Genomic DNA, 13,134 nt, shown 5'->3' with positions numbered 1-13,134 from the left:
TTGCCCAGCTGATCAGAAGAAAATTCATCTGGGATAAATCCTGTAGCTTGAAGTGAACAAATTACAGGTGACACCTTCTTGTTAGATCAGAATCTTGTCTACTCTGAATGTAGTCTTTTATTTTCTCACAGAAAGGACTAAGAACTTTGTGCGTAGCCTACAGAAGATTCACACCTGAGGAGTATCAAGACATTGGCAAACGCCTTCATGAGGCCAGGACTGCCTTACAACAACGGGAGGAAAGATTAGCAGATGTGTTCAACTTCATAGAAAGGGATCTGGAATTACTTGGGGCTACAGGAGTAGAAGACAAGTATGCAATGGAGCTACTGCTAACTACAGTCAATCCCAGCGAGTTTAGGATTTACTCCTGAAATATAACGTGTGAAAAACTCTCCCTCTATGATCAAAAGTTTTGTGCTATTCTTGTTTAGTATGTTTACCACTCTTTGGATTGAGCATTCCAAACACAAGTTGTACCAACTGATTTTGGCTTAATAACAATGATGTACAGCTGTGTTTCATCAGGAGAGATTTCCTGTATGTGAAATGGAATAGTTGCAGTAAATAATTTAAATCAAGGTATGCTTACGACAAATTTTTGATCCCTTAGCAGGATTAAGTTCAGTTTTTGTTTCGTCAAGGCCTTTGTTTTATTGCTGGTAACAGAGTATCATCTGCCAGGCTGTGATTCTCTGACCATACATGGGACATTGGAAATGCAGTCTTAACTTGTCATGGCAGTGGGGTTACAGTGGTAACATGGAGTTACAGTGTGAGCTCTTTCTTAGTAAAGTGTTTTATTGGTTACTTGAGATTTTTCTTGTTTCCAGACTGCAGGAGAAAGTCCAAGAAACTATAGAAGCCCTCAGGTTGGCTGGTATCAAAGTGTGGGTGCTCACTGGAGACAAGCATGAGACAGCTGTTAGTGTCAGTTTGTCCTGTGGACACTTCCACAGAACCATGAACATCCTTGAGCTTGTGCAGCACAAGTCAGACAGTACCTGTGCAGAACAACTGAGGCAACTTGCCAAGAGGTAAAGTACCTGAGATGTCGCTATCTCAGTGATGATCTTAGATTGGTTTTCTTTCATTTGCATATTTTATGACAATCTCTTTTATGAATGTGCCAAATAAATTAAGTTGCCTTTTTAGAAAAATTATTAATAACAGACTTGAAGAAGCAGTCTGTCTAACAGATTAAGTTCTTTGCTTACTGTCTGGCCAACAACAGAGTTTATGGCAAATTAAAATTTTTCTATGACACCGGTACAAAGTTAACATTTTTGTCCCTGAATAGAATAAAGGAAGACCATGTTATCCAACATGGACTGGTTGTGGATGGGACCAGCCTCTCTCTTGCACTCAGGGAACATGAAAAACTGTTCATGGAAGTTTGCAAAAACTGTTCTGCAGTGTTGTGCTGTCGCATGGCACCCCTTCAGAAAGCAAAGGTTAGTGCAAATATAATCAGGAGTGCCTTTAAAGTACTTTTACCATGCTTTGAGGAGGCAAGGATTTCTGAAACTGCTTTGTTTGTTTGCCTGACTTCTGAATCCTTGTTAAATTCAGTTGATCTGGAGTAGTTTGCTCAGAAGTTTCTTACATGTGTGTTTGAAAATTTGTGAGTGGATGGAAAAGTCAAAATCCTGCCACCGTGCAAGCAAAAGGCTCATCTTAAATCTGCCTCTTGAGTGTTGTGTAAGGCAGCAGCTGTCCTGGCCACCTGCATGCTTTAGCCTTGCCTGCTACATCACTTCTCCAGGAAAAAAGCCAAATCGAAAGTTCACAGACCTGTAAGGAAGAAGTGTGCTTCTCTGAGTATTTTAAAAAATATACCCAAGTTTGAGGATAAAGTAAAAGGGAAGAGAAGCAGAGGCCTAGTGTCCAGGGGAGGTTTTCCTTCCTGCTCTTCTAAGACCATTTTTCCTTCACATGTACTTAATTTTACTCAAATACAAGGTGGATGGAATTAAAATTTAGATTTTGTGATTTATTTTTTTTCAGTCTGGAAAGCTAAGCTCTAAAGGACTGGAATATTTATTCTTTTCTTTTGAAATTTTCTCTCTTTGGGAAAAGACATCTCTTCACCTTAAAGCAGTAGGAAATCCTTATATGAGGTACTAGATGTGCAAAAGAGGGCAGGCTGTTTTACTATAGCACGAGTGACCTGTTTTGAGGTCACTCTTCCTGCTTCCAACAATTAATCAGAGTTCTAATGCAGTCTTTAGAATCCCTTCAGTATAGAACTCTTCAGCTGGTATAATATTAGTTTCAATAAAATGTTAAAAGCAAATTGTAACTACTATGAGTAAAACAGTTTGTTTCATTTGTCCACTTCTGTCCATCCTTTTAGCTGAAATTTTTGCCATCCCCTCTCTTTAAGGTACAGTTATTTGCCATTGTTGTGTCCTTGTTCTTATTTTGTCATTTAACTTGATTTATAATGCTTTGTATTGCTTCCCATAATTCCTATCCTGTCCAGCAGATAATGGAGATTATTTCCCGTCTTTCCTCATGAAGTACAGTAAAATGTCATTTTGATGGCAGTGACATTTTAATTTTAAACATTGAAGTATATAAATCACTGAGACAAATGCCATACAACGTGAAGGGTAAGCAAGGAAGTCCAGGGCAGTTTAGTCTAGCCTTGCACATGATCTTTTGCTGTAGGCATCCTTTTTGTGAGACTGATTCCAAGGTTAAGCTGGAACTCAGCTTAATATTCCCTGCATCTTTTACTAACTTTAATGCGTGTTAATAGATGGCTGGCAGTCTCACTACTAATTTTGGCATGTTCTATAGCTCGAAAACCTTTTTAAACATCATCATGTCAGTCATTCAGAGCTGCTGCTGATTGCTGCTGTTAAAATTTGCCAGGGGATTTGTCTTGACCTTTTCACATAGATGTTTGTCTGTCTGAATTACCCCAGCCTTGGGGATCTCAGGAGGACTGATGTGGGTGACACACTGCAGCCTTGTTACTTCTGTAGGGCTGCTTGCTAGGGTCTAATGCTAAATGTACTTGAAGTAATTACCTCTTAAAAATGGGGAACCTTTAAGCTTGCATATTAATACCTGCAATTAGGAAATGTATTCCCACAGTCAGATGGATTTCTCTGAGCTGTGGACTGTATTTAGTCACTGTTCCGTTCCTCATGTGAAGTGAGTTCCTGCTCCTGTGAATCAGTGCCCTGTCACTGCCAACTACAACTCAATTATTCCAATACAGGTTTTTGTGTCTACTTACCTCGTACCAATGTTTCTCTGTTGATATTTCCACCTTGGACTTTCTGGAACTTCAGGGGGGAAACGTTTTTTCATATGTGTTTATTTTCTTGTTTTTGGAAAGCCTCTTGACCTGCATTCCTACCTTTATCTCTGCAGCCTGTTTACAACTGAATTAGTGAAGCTTCTGCCTTAAGCTAGAGCTCTCTGGGAGGTTAATGAACTACTAATTCTTAACCAAAAGCCTCATCTAACTATCTCTTCTGTATTTAGAATAGTGTTGGCATTTACTTAAACATCCGATTCCTTTCTGCAAAGAGCAGGGTCTCACTGCTCCTCTTTCTGATTATCTTACAGCCTTGTATGTCAACAGTTCTTTTCCTTGTTCTGTCCTATCTTCTTCTGTGTCTTTTCCAACTGAGAATACCCCTTGGTGATAATGAAGTTGCTTTAAAAAGAATCTGTTTTCTTTAATAACAGCATATTGATCTTTTAGCTACTGCATTTTACCTGGATTAGTTCCATTAACTACAAATATGAAGAATCTAGGCACATCTAGTAAAGAGCATTAAATCTGTATTACTCCATAAGTAAATTTTCAGTTCCAACTTTCACTTGACTGTTTCATATGATAAAGCAGCAAATTAAGCAATGTAACCGAATATTGAAATAAGAACAGAAGAACAAGTTCAAGACGGGCATAATACTTAAATAAGTCTTGTGCCCAAACGAGCTGCTTTTCTAAAGAAGGAATGAATTTGTGCTTGTGATATCCCAAAGATGTTTTTTACCCAAGCATCCATGCTCATAAAATGTATTAATTATATTTACAGGTAGGGAACTAGTAAGATACTTGGGAATTGGTGACATGGTTTGTGGGTAGACTGTCTAATCTAAAATGTTTAATTTTTTCTTTTCAGGTAGTGCGACTGTTAAAAACGTCTCCAGAGAAACCCATAACATTAGCAATCGGTGATGGTGCTAATGATGTGAGCATGATACAAGAAGCACATGTTGGCATAGGTAACTTTCTTCTGTCTGAAGCAATAAAGGCTTTTTTAATTTGAATCAGCACCAAATGAGCAGTTTCCCTTAGTTGTAAGTGGGAGAAGCAATACCTTCTATTGCAGCAAAGTTGCTTAAGTCTTTATGATGTTGAAGTGCAGGAAAACAGAACTGTAGCTTCAGATGTACATTGTTGGGGTTTTTAAACTTCAATTTTTGTAATACTTAACCTGTTTTCTGTTTTGTTTCCCAAACATCACAGGAATCATGGGCAAGGAAGGAAGGCAAGCTGTAAGGAACAGTGACTATGCAATAGCTCGGTTTAAATTCCTCTCCAAGTTGCTTTTTGTTCATGGGCACTTTTACTATATTAGAATAGCAACCCTTGTACAGTACTTTTTTTATAAGGTGAGTTTTCCAAGAGTGCCAGTGGAGTTCACAGAAAAACGCGTTCGCGCCACTTTTTCTTTTCAGTTGTTCCCTTTCCTTTAAAGGCAACATTATGTTGTTGGGTTTTGGTTTCTGCTTTGTCTGCTCCCATGCAACAAGCTCTTGTGAGCAGGGTATGGCTTTCTTGAATGAAATATGGAATCTGTTTTGCAAGGAAATTCTTAAAAAGAAACTGAGGGGAAAATGATCGGATTTCTTCTCCTTTAATACTACTTAGACTCCCATAGTGACATGTGTTCATCAGGCAGATATAATTAAGTTTATGCTTTCCAGGTTCATTGTCCCAAAGGACAAATAAACAAAATGTGCTGTCAAGTAAAGAATATTGCTTCACTTGGCCCTGTAAAATGTTGAAATGCTTTATGGTCTTCATGTGTATTTTTACCAGCTTGTAAGAGTTAACAGTTTCTTTTAGAGTTGTGAGGAATATACTAAGGATTAACTATTTCCTTCACTTTTCTTTATTTCAGAATGTGTGCTTTATTACACCACAATTTTTATATCAGTTCTTCTGTTTGTTTTCACAACAAGTAAGTATTGGATGCCTTACATCTCGGTAAATGTACTAATATTAATTATTAATGATAAATAATTACTAATTATTAATAATATTAAATAACTAATAAATATATAAGTAAATTAGTAAATAACTACACAGGAGCAGCACAGATTTACACTTAAAACGTATCCAGCTGATTTTCTGTATTTGATAGCTCGATGTTACTAGGTGGTTATGAGAGTACAGTTTTTTCCTAACAAGTAAATTCCTATAAGTAATGATTTGTTGCTGCTCTTACTGTGCATAAGCACCTTTTTTTCTTTACAAGACTCAAAATAATTTCTGTTTTCCTTTCCAGACGCTCTATGACAGTGTATACCTGACTTTGTACAATATTTGTTTCACTTCCCTGCCTGTCCTCATATACAGTCTTTTTGAGCAGCATGTGCATCCGCATGTATTGCAGAGTAAACCCGTGCTCTACAGGTACGTGCATCTTACAGGAATTCTCACAGTAGCACATCATGTACAGCAATAGTGGCATCTGCAGAGTTCTGAACTTGCTATTAGACATTTGTGCAATATTTTATCTGTGACTTAGGCGTTTTTAGTAACTGTCTTGATGAGGTAGAACGGCAGCTACGTAGCTTTCATCCTAAATGTTAATTAACAGGAGTATTCTAAGAGAAGGATCTTTTTATGTCAATCATGTTAACAATGTAAGAGCATTGAGCACTTGGTCAGCTCACATGATTGGCAGCCTTCTCCTCCATTACGTGTGGGAGGTGAAAATGACTCAGACGTGCAAATGAAAAACTAGGACACCTGATTACAGGAATCACCACAAAAAATCCTTTACTGGGAAAAGAAGTGATTTCTTGTAGAATTAGATGTCCTCCCAGTGGCAACATGTTGCACTGCATAGTGCTTTTTGGAGGGAAAAAAGCATCTATTTTTGTAAAAAAGAGATGTCTCTCAGATGTTTCTCTTGTTGTAAAGGTCTTTTAAGCAGAACAGGGGGTAAGTATCAAGAGATCTGACTTTTTCTTCCCCTTGCAATTCCACCTCCAGGGACAAGAATTCTAGTTTGTGCTATTCTGAATTTGACCCATTAGAGACCCTTGCTGCTGGTGACCACTGCTTAAATCAGATCCAAATCATGAGAGCTGAGAGTCCTTTTTTTGCCCATGATTTATGTATTTTTTTCGTATGTCAGCATTTGTTAAATGTGTCTCGCTGCAGTTGAAAGTTACATTTATTCAAAGCAGTAGCACTAATGTCATGTGAATAACTCATGGTTTATACAATAGACAGTATGAAATCCAAAATCTGTTTTATTTCTGCAGAGACATCAGTAAAAATGCCCATCTGGGGTTTAAACCATTTCTTTACTGGACCATCTTGGGCTTCTTTCATGCATTTGTTTTCTTTTACGGCTCGTATCTTCTAATGGGAGAAGACACTTCTCTGCTGGGAAATGGCCAGGTACAATATCATAAGTATTATTATACCACTGTATTTGTGGTGATATTTCTTAATATTTTTTTGAAAAAATCCTCTTGTGTCCAAAAAATTTTATGGACTACATAATTATCAAAGAGTCTTTGTCAATATTAGTGTCTGCTCTCAAGAATGACATTTCTTAGTGTGGAAATTGTAAGACATTGTCAGAAAGTGTATGTCCCTGAAGAACATACCCTTCAAGATAATAAATGTGTCATGGTTGTCTTAGACTTTGTTTGATTTTTGTATACTGTTTTTGTCAAAATTGTATTTCATGTCAGTAAATGCGTATTTATATCCAGTCATTCAAAACTCATTTTGAGTTGGACTTAATTGCAGTGTCAAGCAATGGCTTCTCTTTAGTAGCTGTTACAAAGCTAGGCTTAAATCTGAAAGTTGACAAAAGTCTTAAAACTTCTCCTGAAAATATATTATTTTAATTCTATTACTCAGATTTTTTTTAAAATTTAGTGGTGCAAGCTGCTTTTAAGTTATACTTTTTATTCAATAAATGTTTTTAAGACAATAAGTTAATGACATAATCAAATACTAATTTGACACTTTATTTTAAAGATGTTAAAGTTCACAGGAAGAATCATTCAGAAAAAAACCCTAGAGCTTGGATGAAACCATTAGAAGTCTGTTTCCTCATTTCCCCTGGTTCTGAGTTATTTAGCTCAGTTTAGAACAATTAGATACTGATTTTTCCCTTGTAAAACTTGGGTAGTAATGGAAAAATACATTGCTTCTCATTATGCCGTTCTTAATATTGGCATGGAGCACTTGCTGATTCTCATGTAGTGCTTGGCAGAGTTGCAGATTATGGCACAAGGTACAGAAATAGCATCATGCTGAATTCACAGTGGTCACCTGGTGACAGGGAGCTCAGGAAGTTTAGTTAAAAATGTAGTGATCTACAGGCAGTAGACAGAGTTGTCTTGAGAACTAAAATCAGAAAGCTGGTGGTTCTGAGCATCCCTGCAGAGAGAGGAGCAGTGGAGTGGTGCAGCTGGAGCACCTATTCCATTTGAGGTGTTTCATAAGAGCATTAAAATAGTTGTGCTGAGACTAAAATGTCTCTTCCAGCTGAGGTATGAGTGTGTCATCTCTTGCCATTTGTTACAAGCTGAGCGATTTGAAATTCTTGTGAATTGGTAAAGGTCCTTCAGAACTCTTCTAACAAGGTAATTTTAGACTATGAATCAGTGTGTCTTGGTGCATCCATCTTAACTTGTCAAAGCATCTCACTTCAGAATTGCTTAGTAAATGTCCACAAGGCAGGAACAGACTTCCTCCATTGTATTTAGTAACAACTGTTTAGTTTGGGGAATTGACAGATGCCCTTTGGCTTCTCATGTGATATGACTTCCGATAAATTCTGAGACTGTGGGTTTTTTGTTACTGTGCCTTCTGTGTTTGCTAAAAGGTGGTTATTGGAACTGGTAGAACTGTGTGTTGCAGTAAGATATCTGCAGTGCTTAAAGTTTCTTGCAAATTTAACTTGTGAGTGAAAAAGCCAAAATTAAGGGCAAGAGAACCTAGTGTGCTGCTAGAGTAAGAAGTCCTCAAGAAGTGGTCACCTGTGCAAATCTGTGATACAGGGTAGTGTTAGTGCAAGGCCTCACATTTCCATTCCAGGTTTGTGGTTTGGAGCACAGCAGAATAGAGGAGACTGTAAATAATTTGTTAATCCTGGTGTTTGTTAGGCTTACCTCAACCCATTGTGCAATTACTTGATCTTTTAGTTCTTTTTTCTCCCCCCTTTTTCATGCTGTGCATGTCGTCAGATATTGAAACCTAACAGGCAAATGGTAAGAGTTTAGAAGAGGAGGAGATACAAAATATTGTATCTGTTACTTTGTAGGATTAAAGGATGCAGCATCCGCAATGTAAACGTGTTCAAAAATAAAATGGTGGCAAGAACCCGTTTTGTGTTTTGTGTTCTAACTCTGTGACCATTGAGAGCAGTGTTAGCAAAGACACTTTCTTTCACAGGTCACTCAGGAGCAGTTTAATTTCACTTTTAAGGTTACTATTGCAGCAGTTAACAACCAGCACGTCATGACAAGTAAATCGAAGGCTTCAGAAGACGTGTTGTAACAGAGATCTTTAAAATTATCAGTAAATCCAGACTCATGGCTGCCTCAATTTTGTGCTTAGTGTATAGACAAGAAAAGCAATTGTGAGATCTGTCATCAGGCTGTTGGGATTTTTCTGTCAGAGCTCTGTAACAAGAACTACAACTGTGTGAATCCCAGTTCCGCGCCTCTGTGCCGTACTGAGACATCAACTGTAGGATGACTCTGCCTGTCTGCATGTGGTACCTTCCTCCTTGCTTGCTTAATCTGCTACCAGGAAATACAAAGTTGAGGATTTGGTCGTTGTTCAGTTTGTCAGTGGCAAAAATAGCTGCAAAATAGCAACATTTTCTGTTTCAGCACCCAGCCTGCTTCCAGGAGCAGAGCAGTTGGACCTGGTGTAGAGTGGCAGCTCTGTGTGAGCAGCATGTGTGTAGATAGATACAACCTCAGCATCCCTGCTTGGTTGTCAGAGCTGAGATTTTATTGTTGTAGACCTTGTTCAGAGTTTTGATAGTTTAATTTTCATGCACAGGAGAATACAAAAGTGACAGATTAAGTGTTTTAGAATGTAAGCTTATTTTTGGGTTTATTAGCCTTGAAACAAAGTGTCTTTTCCTTACAATTTTCTTTGTAAAATGCAATGGCACCATTATTTTTGAATTGTAAAATTGTGCTTGGGGTAAAAAGTGAACCTTCAGGTGATGCTGCATGTTGGAAATTATCTGAAAATGTTTAAACTCAAAAGTGTTTTGCACTTATGTGAAAATGAATACCTTCCACCCAGTATTTCCTTTCTATTGGATGCTTATCAAAACTGATCAAATTGATATCTTCATCTTCCTGTCATTTCATATTACTATTTTGAACTTTTTTCATATTTCATGTAGCCTTTGTGGTGATTTATTTTGAACCAGTAAGAAAGATGACTTCTGGGTTGTTAATTTTGCTCTTATCATAAGCTGTATTATTTTCCTAGTAGTTTGTGTTGTATCCTCCTTGCTTTTTCATGATGATTACTTGTCACAAGCTTATGTCCACAGACTAATTTCTTTAGTGTAGTTGACTTGAGAAGAATCTTAACTTACTTACTGTGAACGCTCTTAACTGATTTTTTTATCTTCCATGATTTTTCCTTGCCCTTTTCTTAGATGTTTGGAAACTGGACATTTGGTACTTTGGTCTTCACCGTTATGGTTATAACTGTCACAATGAAGGTATGATATTGCACAGACTACTCTCTGTGTTTGGAAATATAGGCAAATATGTAATAAAGCAATAATTTAAAATTGATTCAAAAGTTATACAGAAGTAATTGATTCTTGGGAGTTCCAGATAAGTGACTTTTACATTTAGTTTCAATGGTGGTTGAAATGTTTCTCTAGTTTTTGTGTGTCACAACAATGTTTAGTGTTTGGGCTCGAAGTTCATAAGTATGTTCATACTGGTATTTATAATTTTCTGTGAAGTTGGTGAAAAAAGGAAGCTCACTGACATTATCTCTGTTTCAGATGGCACTAGAAACTCACTTCTGGACATGGATAAACCATTTTGTTACTTGGGGATCCATTGTATTTTATTTCATATTCTCCTTGTTTTATGGGGGAATTATCTGGTGAGTGATTCTTTTTCCCCCCTTTCTATAGCACATAAGATCAATGAAACTATGAAAAAACACTGTAGGATTATCTTGTACCATCATACTCTGAATTTTATGACAGGTTTTAAAAAAAAAAAAAAATTAAACCTAGAGCAGCCACTTTCTTTTGGTGATCCTTTTAAAAATTTGAGCAGTGCTGCTACATTGTCCTGTGCTCAAGGACAGACAGGGCTTGTCTCTGTCAGCCTGTGACTATGAAGGCATTTTTGCTCATAAGAAGTAGATAGGTTCCCAAAGATGCTATGTAATAGGTAAATATTTGCTACAGAAATGAAGATGCTGGGTTTGAATCAGTGAAGGGGGGTATTTTGCTTTGTATTTTTGAGGTCCTGGGGGGATAGGATGATGGTTTATTTCCTGCAACACAATTTAAAACTAAATCAGAACCTTTCCCTCCAAAGTTAAGTACCCTCCCTCCCCAGAGTTTCTTTGCAGGTCAGGTCCAACATGTTGCTGGACTTGTACATGGGCACCATCAGTTGTGACTCTGCATCCTGAGAGACTCAATGCCTGATGTGAAATAGATACACTTGAGACAGCCTGTGCTGTACTTTTGTTTCTAAAGTTCCTTTTAGTAACTGCCACTTCTTTTAACTTTTCAGGCCATTTTTACATACCCAGGACATGTACTTTGTATTTGTTCAACTGTTGTCAAGTGGTTCTGCTTGGTTTGCCATAATCCTCATAGTAGTTGCTTGTTTGTTTATTGATGTTGTGAAGAAAGTGCTGTACAGACATCTGCAACCAACAAGTACTGAAAAAGCTCAGGTAATCCTATGCTTTTGTATCCAACTTGACCAATAGTTATCCTCTTACACTGCTGTTGTGTTTAATGCATAGAAGTGTTCTCATTTCAGAATACAGTTGTTAATTTAAAATTACAAAAGTGAGGACACCATTTTACAAGGCAGTAATGTTTATGTTTAAGTATTTGATAATAAGAAGAACAGAATTATATATGAAGAGATCACTCAGTCTTTTACATCTCAACTTGCAGCTGTATGAGAGGATCATACTGCACATATTTGTCCTGTGTTAAAGACAGTAACTTATTCTCATTTTTGTCTAGGTATTAGAAGCTGCAACTGTAATTAGTATGGAATAGTTCTTAAAATGTGATGGAAACAATTTTAAAAATTACTTTAGTAGGATTTTTTTAATTAGTATTTCTTAAATCTCGATCCTATTATATGCTATATATTTGATTGTTGATCCTGTAATTAAAGCTAATTACCCATGTGGCAGTTCCACAGGTTCATAGACAAGGTCTAGAGATGTGCTGTGATAATAGAATCTCTCTTTTGCCAGACATGGGCTACAAAGAATCCTTTAAATCATTCTGTTGAAATTAGGCTGTCTTTTAGGTAAATATCTCATCTCTGACTGTTGTCTTCTTTTTAGTGACAGTTAGGGAGAAGTCATCCTGACCCATTGTCCTCATAGTGACTCTCTCTCTGGTTTCAGTTTCCACCATCTCATCTTTTTAGACCTTTTCTGCTAAACTGAGAAGCCTTCTGTTACAGTGTTTTGTTTATTCACAGTTAGATTCGTGATCAAGGTTAGTTTGTGATCAGTTAGGTTTGTTCATTTTCACACTAATAGGTAGACTGGACCTGCATCTTTTGTCAAAAAGGTTGTTTTACATTCTTTTCATGATTCTTGTATTTCTCCTGTAATCTTCAACATTCTCAACCTCATCTTGATTTTTGGATTTCGCCAGTGGACAGCATATTCCAGCACAGCAGACATCAGTGCCAAGTATGGAAATAGTGAATCCCCCAGCTGTATTCAGTTTACAGAATAATATACATCAATAACCTGTTATCTTCTGCATCTTCTACTCATCTGCAAGTGCTGCTGTTGGTTTCTTTCAGGTCGTTGATGAGAGGTCAAACAGCACAGGGCCAAAAAACAGTGACAGTGAATGAAGAACCCAATTGACAAAGATATTCCATACACAGCTATGGTCTGAAACCTCTCAGCAGCTTTTAGTCCATCTGTGTGCCAGATTGATTTTGTGGTGTCCTAGTTGCTTAATCCAAATTACTCTGAGCTCTGTGCCATGCGGAAGCCCGACTGCATTACATCAGTGCTGTTATCTTTAGCATCTAACCTTGTAATTACTTTGATGTAAGTGCATGTTGATTTACTTAAATTATATTACACTTCTAATTTGTGTGTTTAAAAAAAAATCCATGTGAGACATTCTCTTACTTTGCCTCAGATCAACATTATCCTGACAAGCCTATTGCTGTCCAAAATATCCCATTATTCCCTTTTCAAAACTGGAATATTAGCTGCTTTTTTCTGTCTCGGAATTTAGTAGCTAAAAGTCAAGTTAAGTAACCACTAGCTTTCAGAAGACTTTTGAGTTAGGCTTGATCAGACTCTGGATTGCTCACTATTGCACTTCTTGGATTAAAGGGTCTTGATTTAGGAAAAATGCAATAGGTAATGATACTTACCTGTCTTTTCTTCTTGAAAAACTAGTGGCAATATTTATCAAACACTTCCTTTTCCTTCCTTCCTGTGCATCAGCTGTTGCTGTTTGGCTTTGTATCGGTGTGGTTGTTGAGGTTTCTCATGTTCCTGAAGTGCTTGAGTTAAAACCCAAAAAGCCACGATTTTCCCCTGCCTTTATCCCTATACTTCTTGCTGCATTCTTTTGCTTTCTGAATCAATTCTAAAGAATTTCTAGGTTCAGTTTACTT

The 13,134-nt window shown here is 37.2% G+C and overlaps 1 protein-coding gene across 10 annotated transcripts in view; it reads left to right on the top strand.

The window, feature by feature from the left end:
- The window catches only part of ATP11B (ATPase phospholipid transporting 11B (putative)), a 65,652-nt gene that overhangs the window by 34,326 nt on the left and 18,192 nt on the right, over positions 1-13,134 (top strand). For all 10 annotated transcript variants that reach the window (XM_027712863.2, XM_027712862.2, XM_027712857.2 and 7 more), the window contains exons 18-28: positions 132-313; positions 834-1,037; positions 1,301-1,454; positions 4,149-4,251; positions 4,496-4,641; positions 5,154-5,213; positions 5,541-5,668; positions 6,529-6,667; positions 9,915-9,980; positions 10,275-10,378; positions 11,026-11,191. In XM_027712863.2, the coding sequence (XP_027568664.1) occupies positions 132-313; positions 834-1,037; positions 1,301-1,454; positions 4,149-4,251; positions 4,496-4,641; positions 5,154-5,213; positions 5,541-5,668; positions 6,529-6,667; positions 9,915-9,980; positions 10,275-10,378; positions 11,026-11,191 (1,452 nt within the window). The remainder of the gene's footprint in view (positions 1-131; positions 314-833; positions 1,038-1,300; positions 1,455-4,148; positions 4,252-4,495; positions 4,642-5,153; positions 5,214-5,540; positions 5,669-6,528; positions 6,668-9,914; positions 9,981-10,274; positions 10,379-11,025; positions 11,192-13,134) is intronic.

This window comes from Pipra filicauda, unplaced genomic scaffold (genome assembly GCF_003945595.2).
Source record: "Pipra filicauda isolate LSUMZ 115617 unplaced genomic scaffold, ASM394559v2 scaffold98_size3848907_pilon, whole genome shotgun sequence".
NCBI lineage: Eukaryota > Metazoa > Chordata > Aves > Passeriformes > Pipridae > Pipra > Pipra filicauda.
This window is presented reverse-complemented; position numbering and strand designations above follow the sequence as displayed.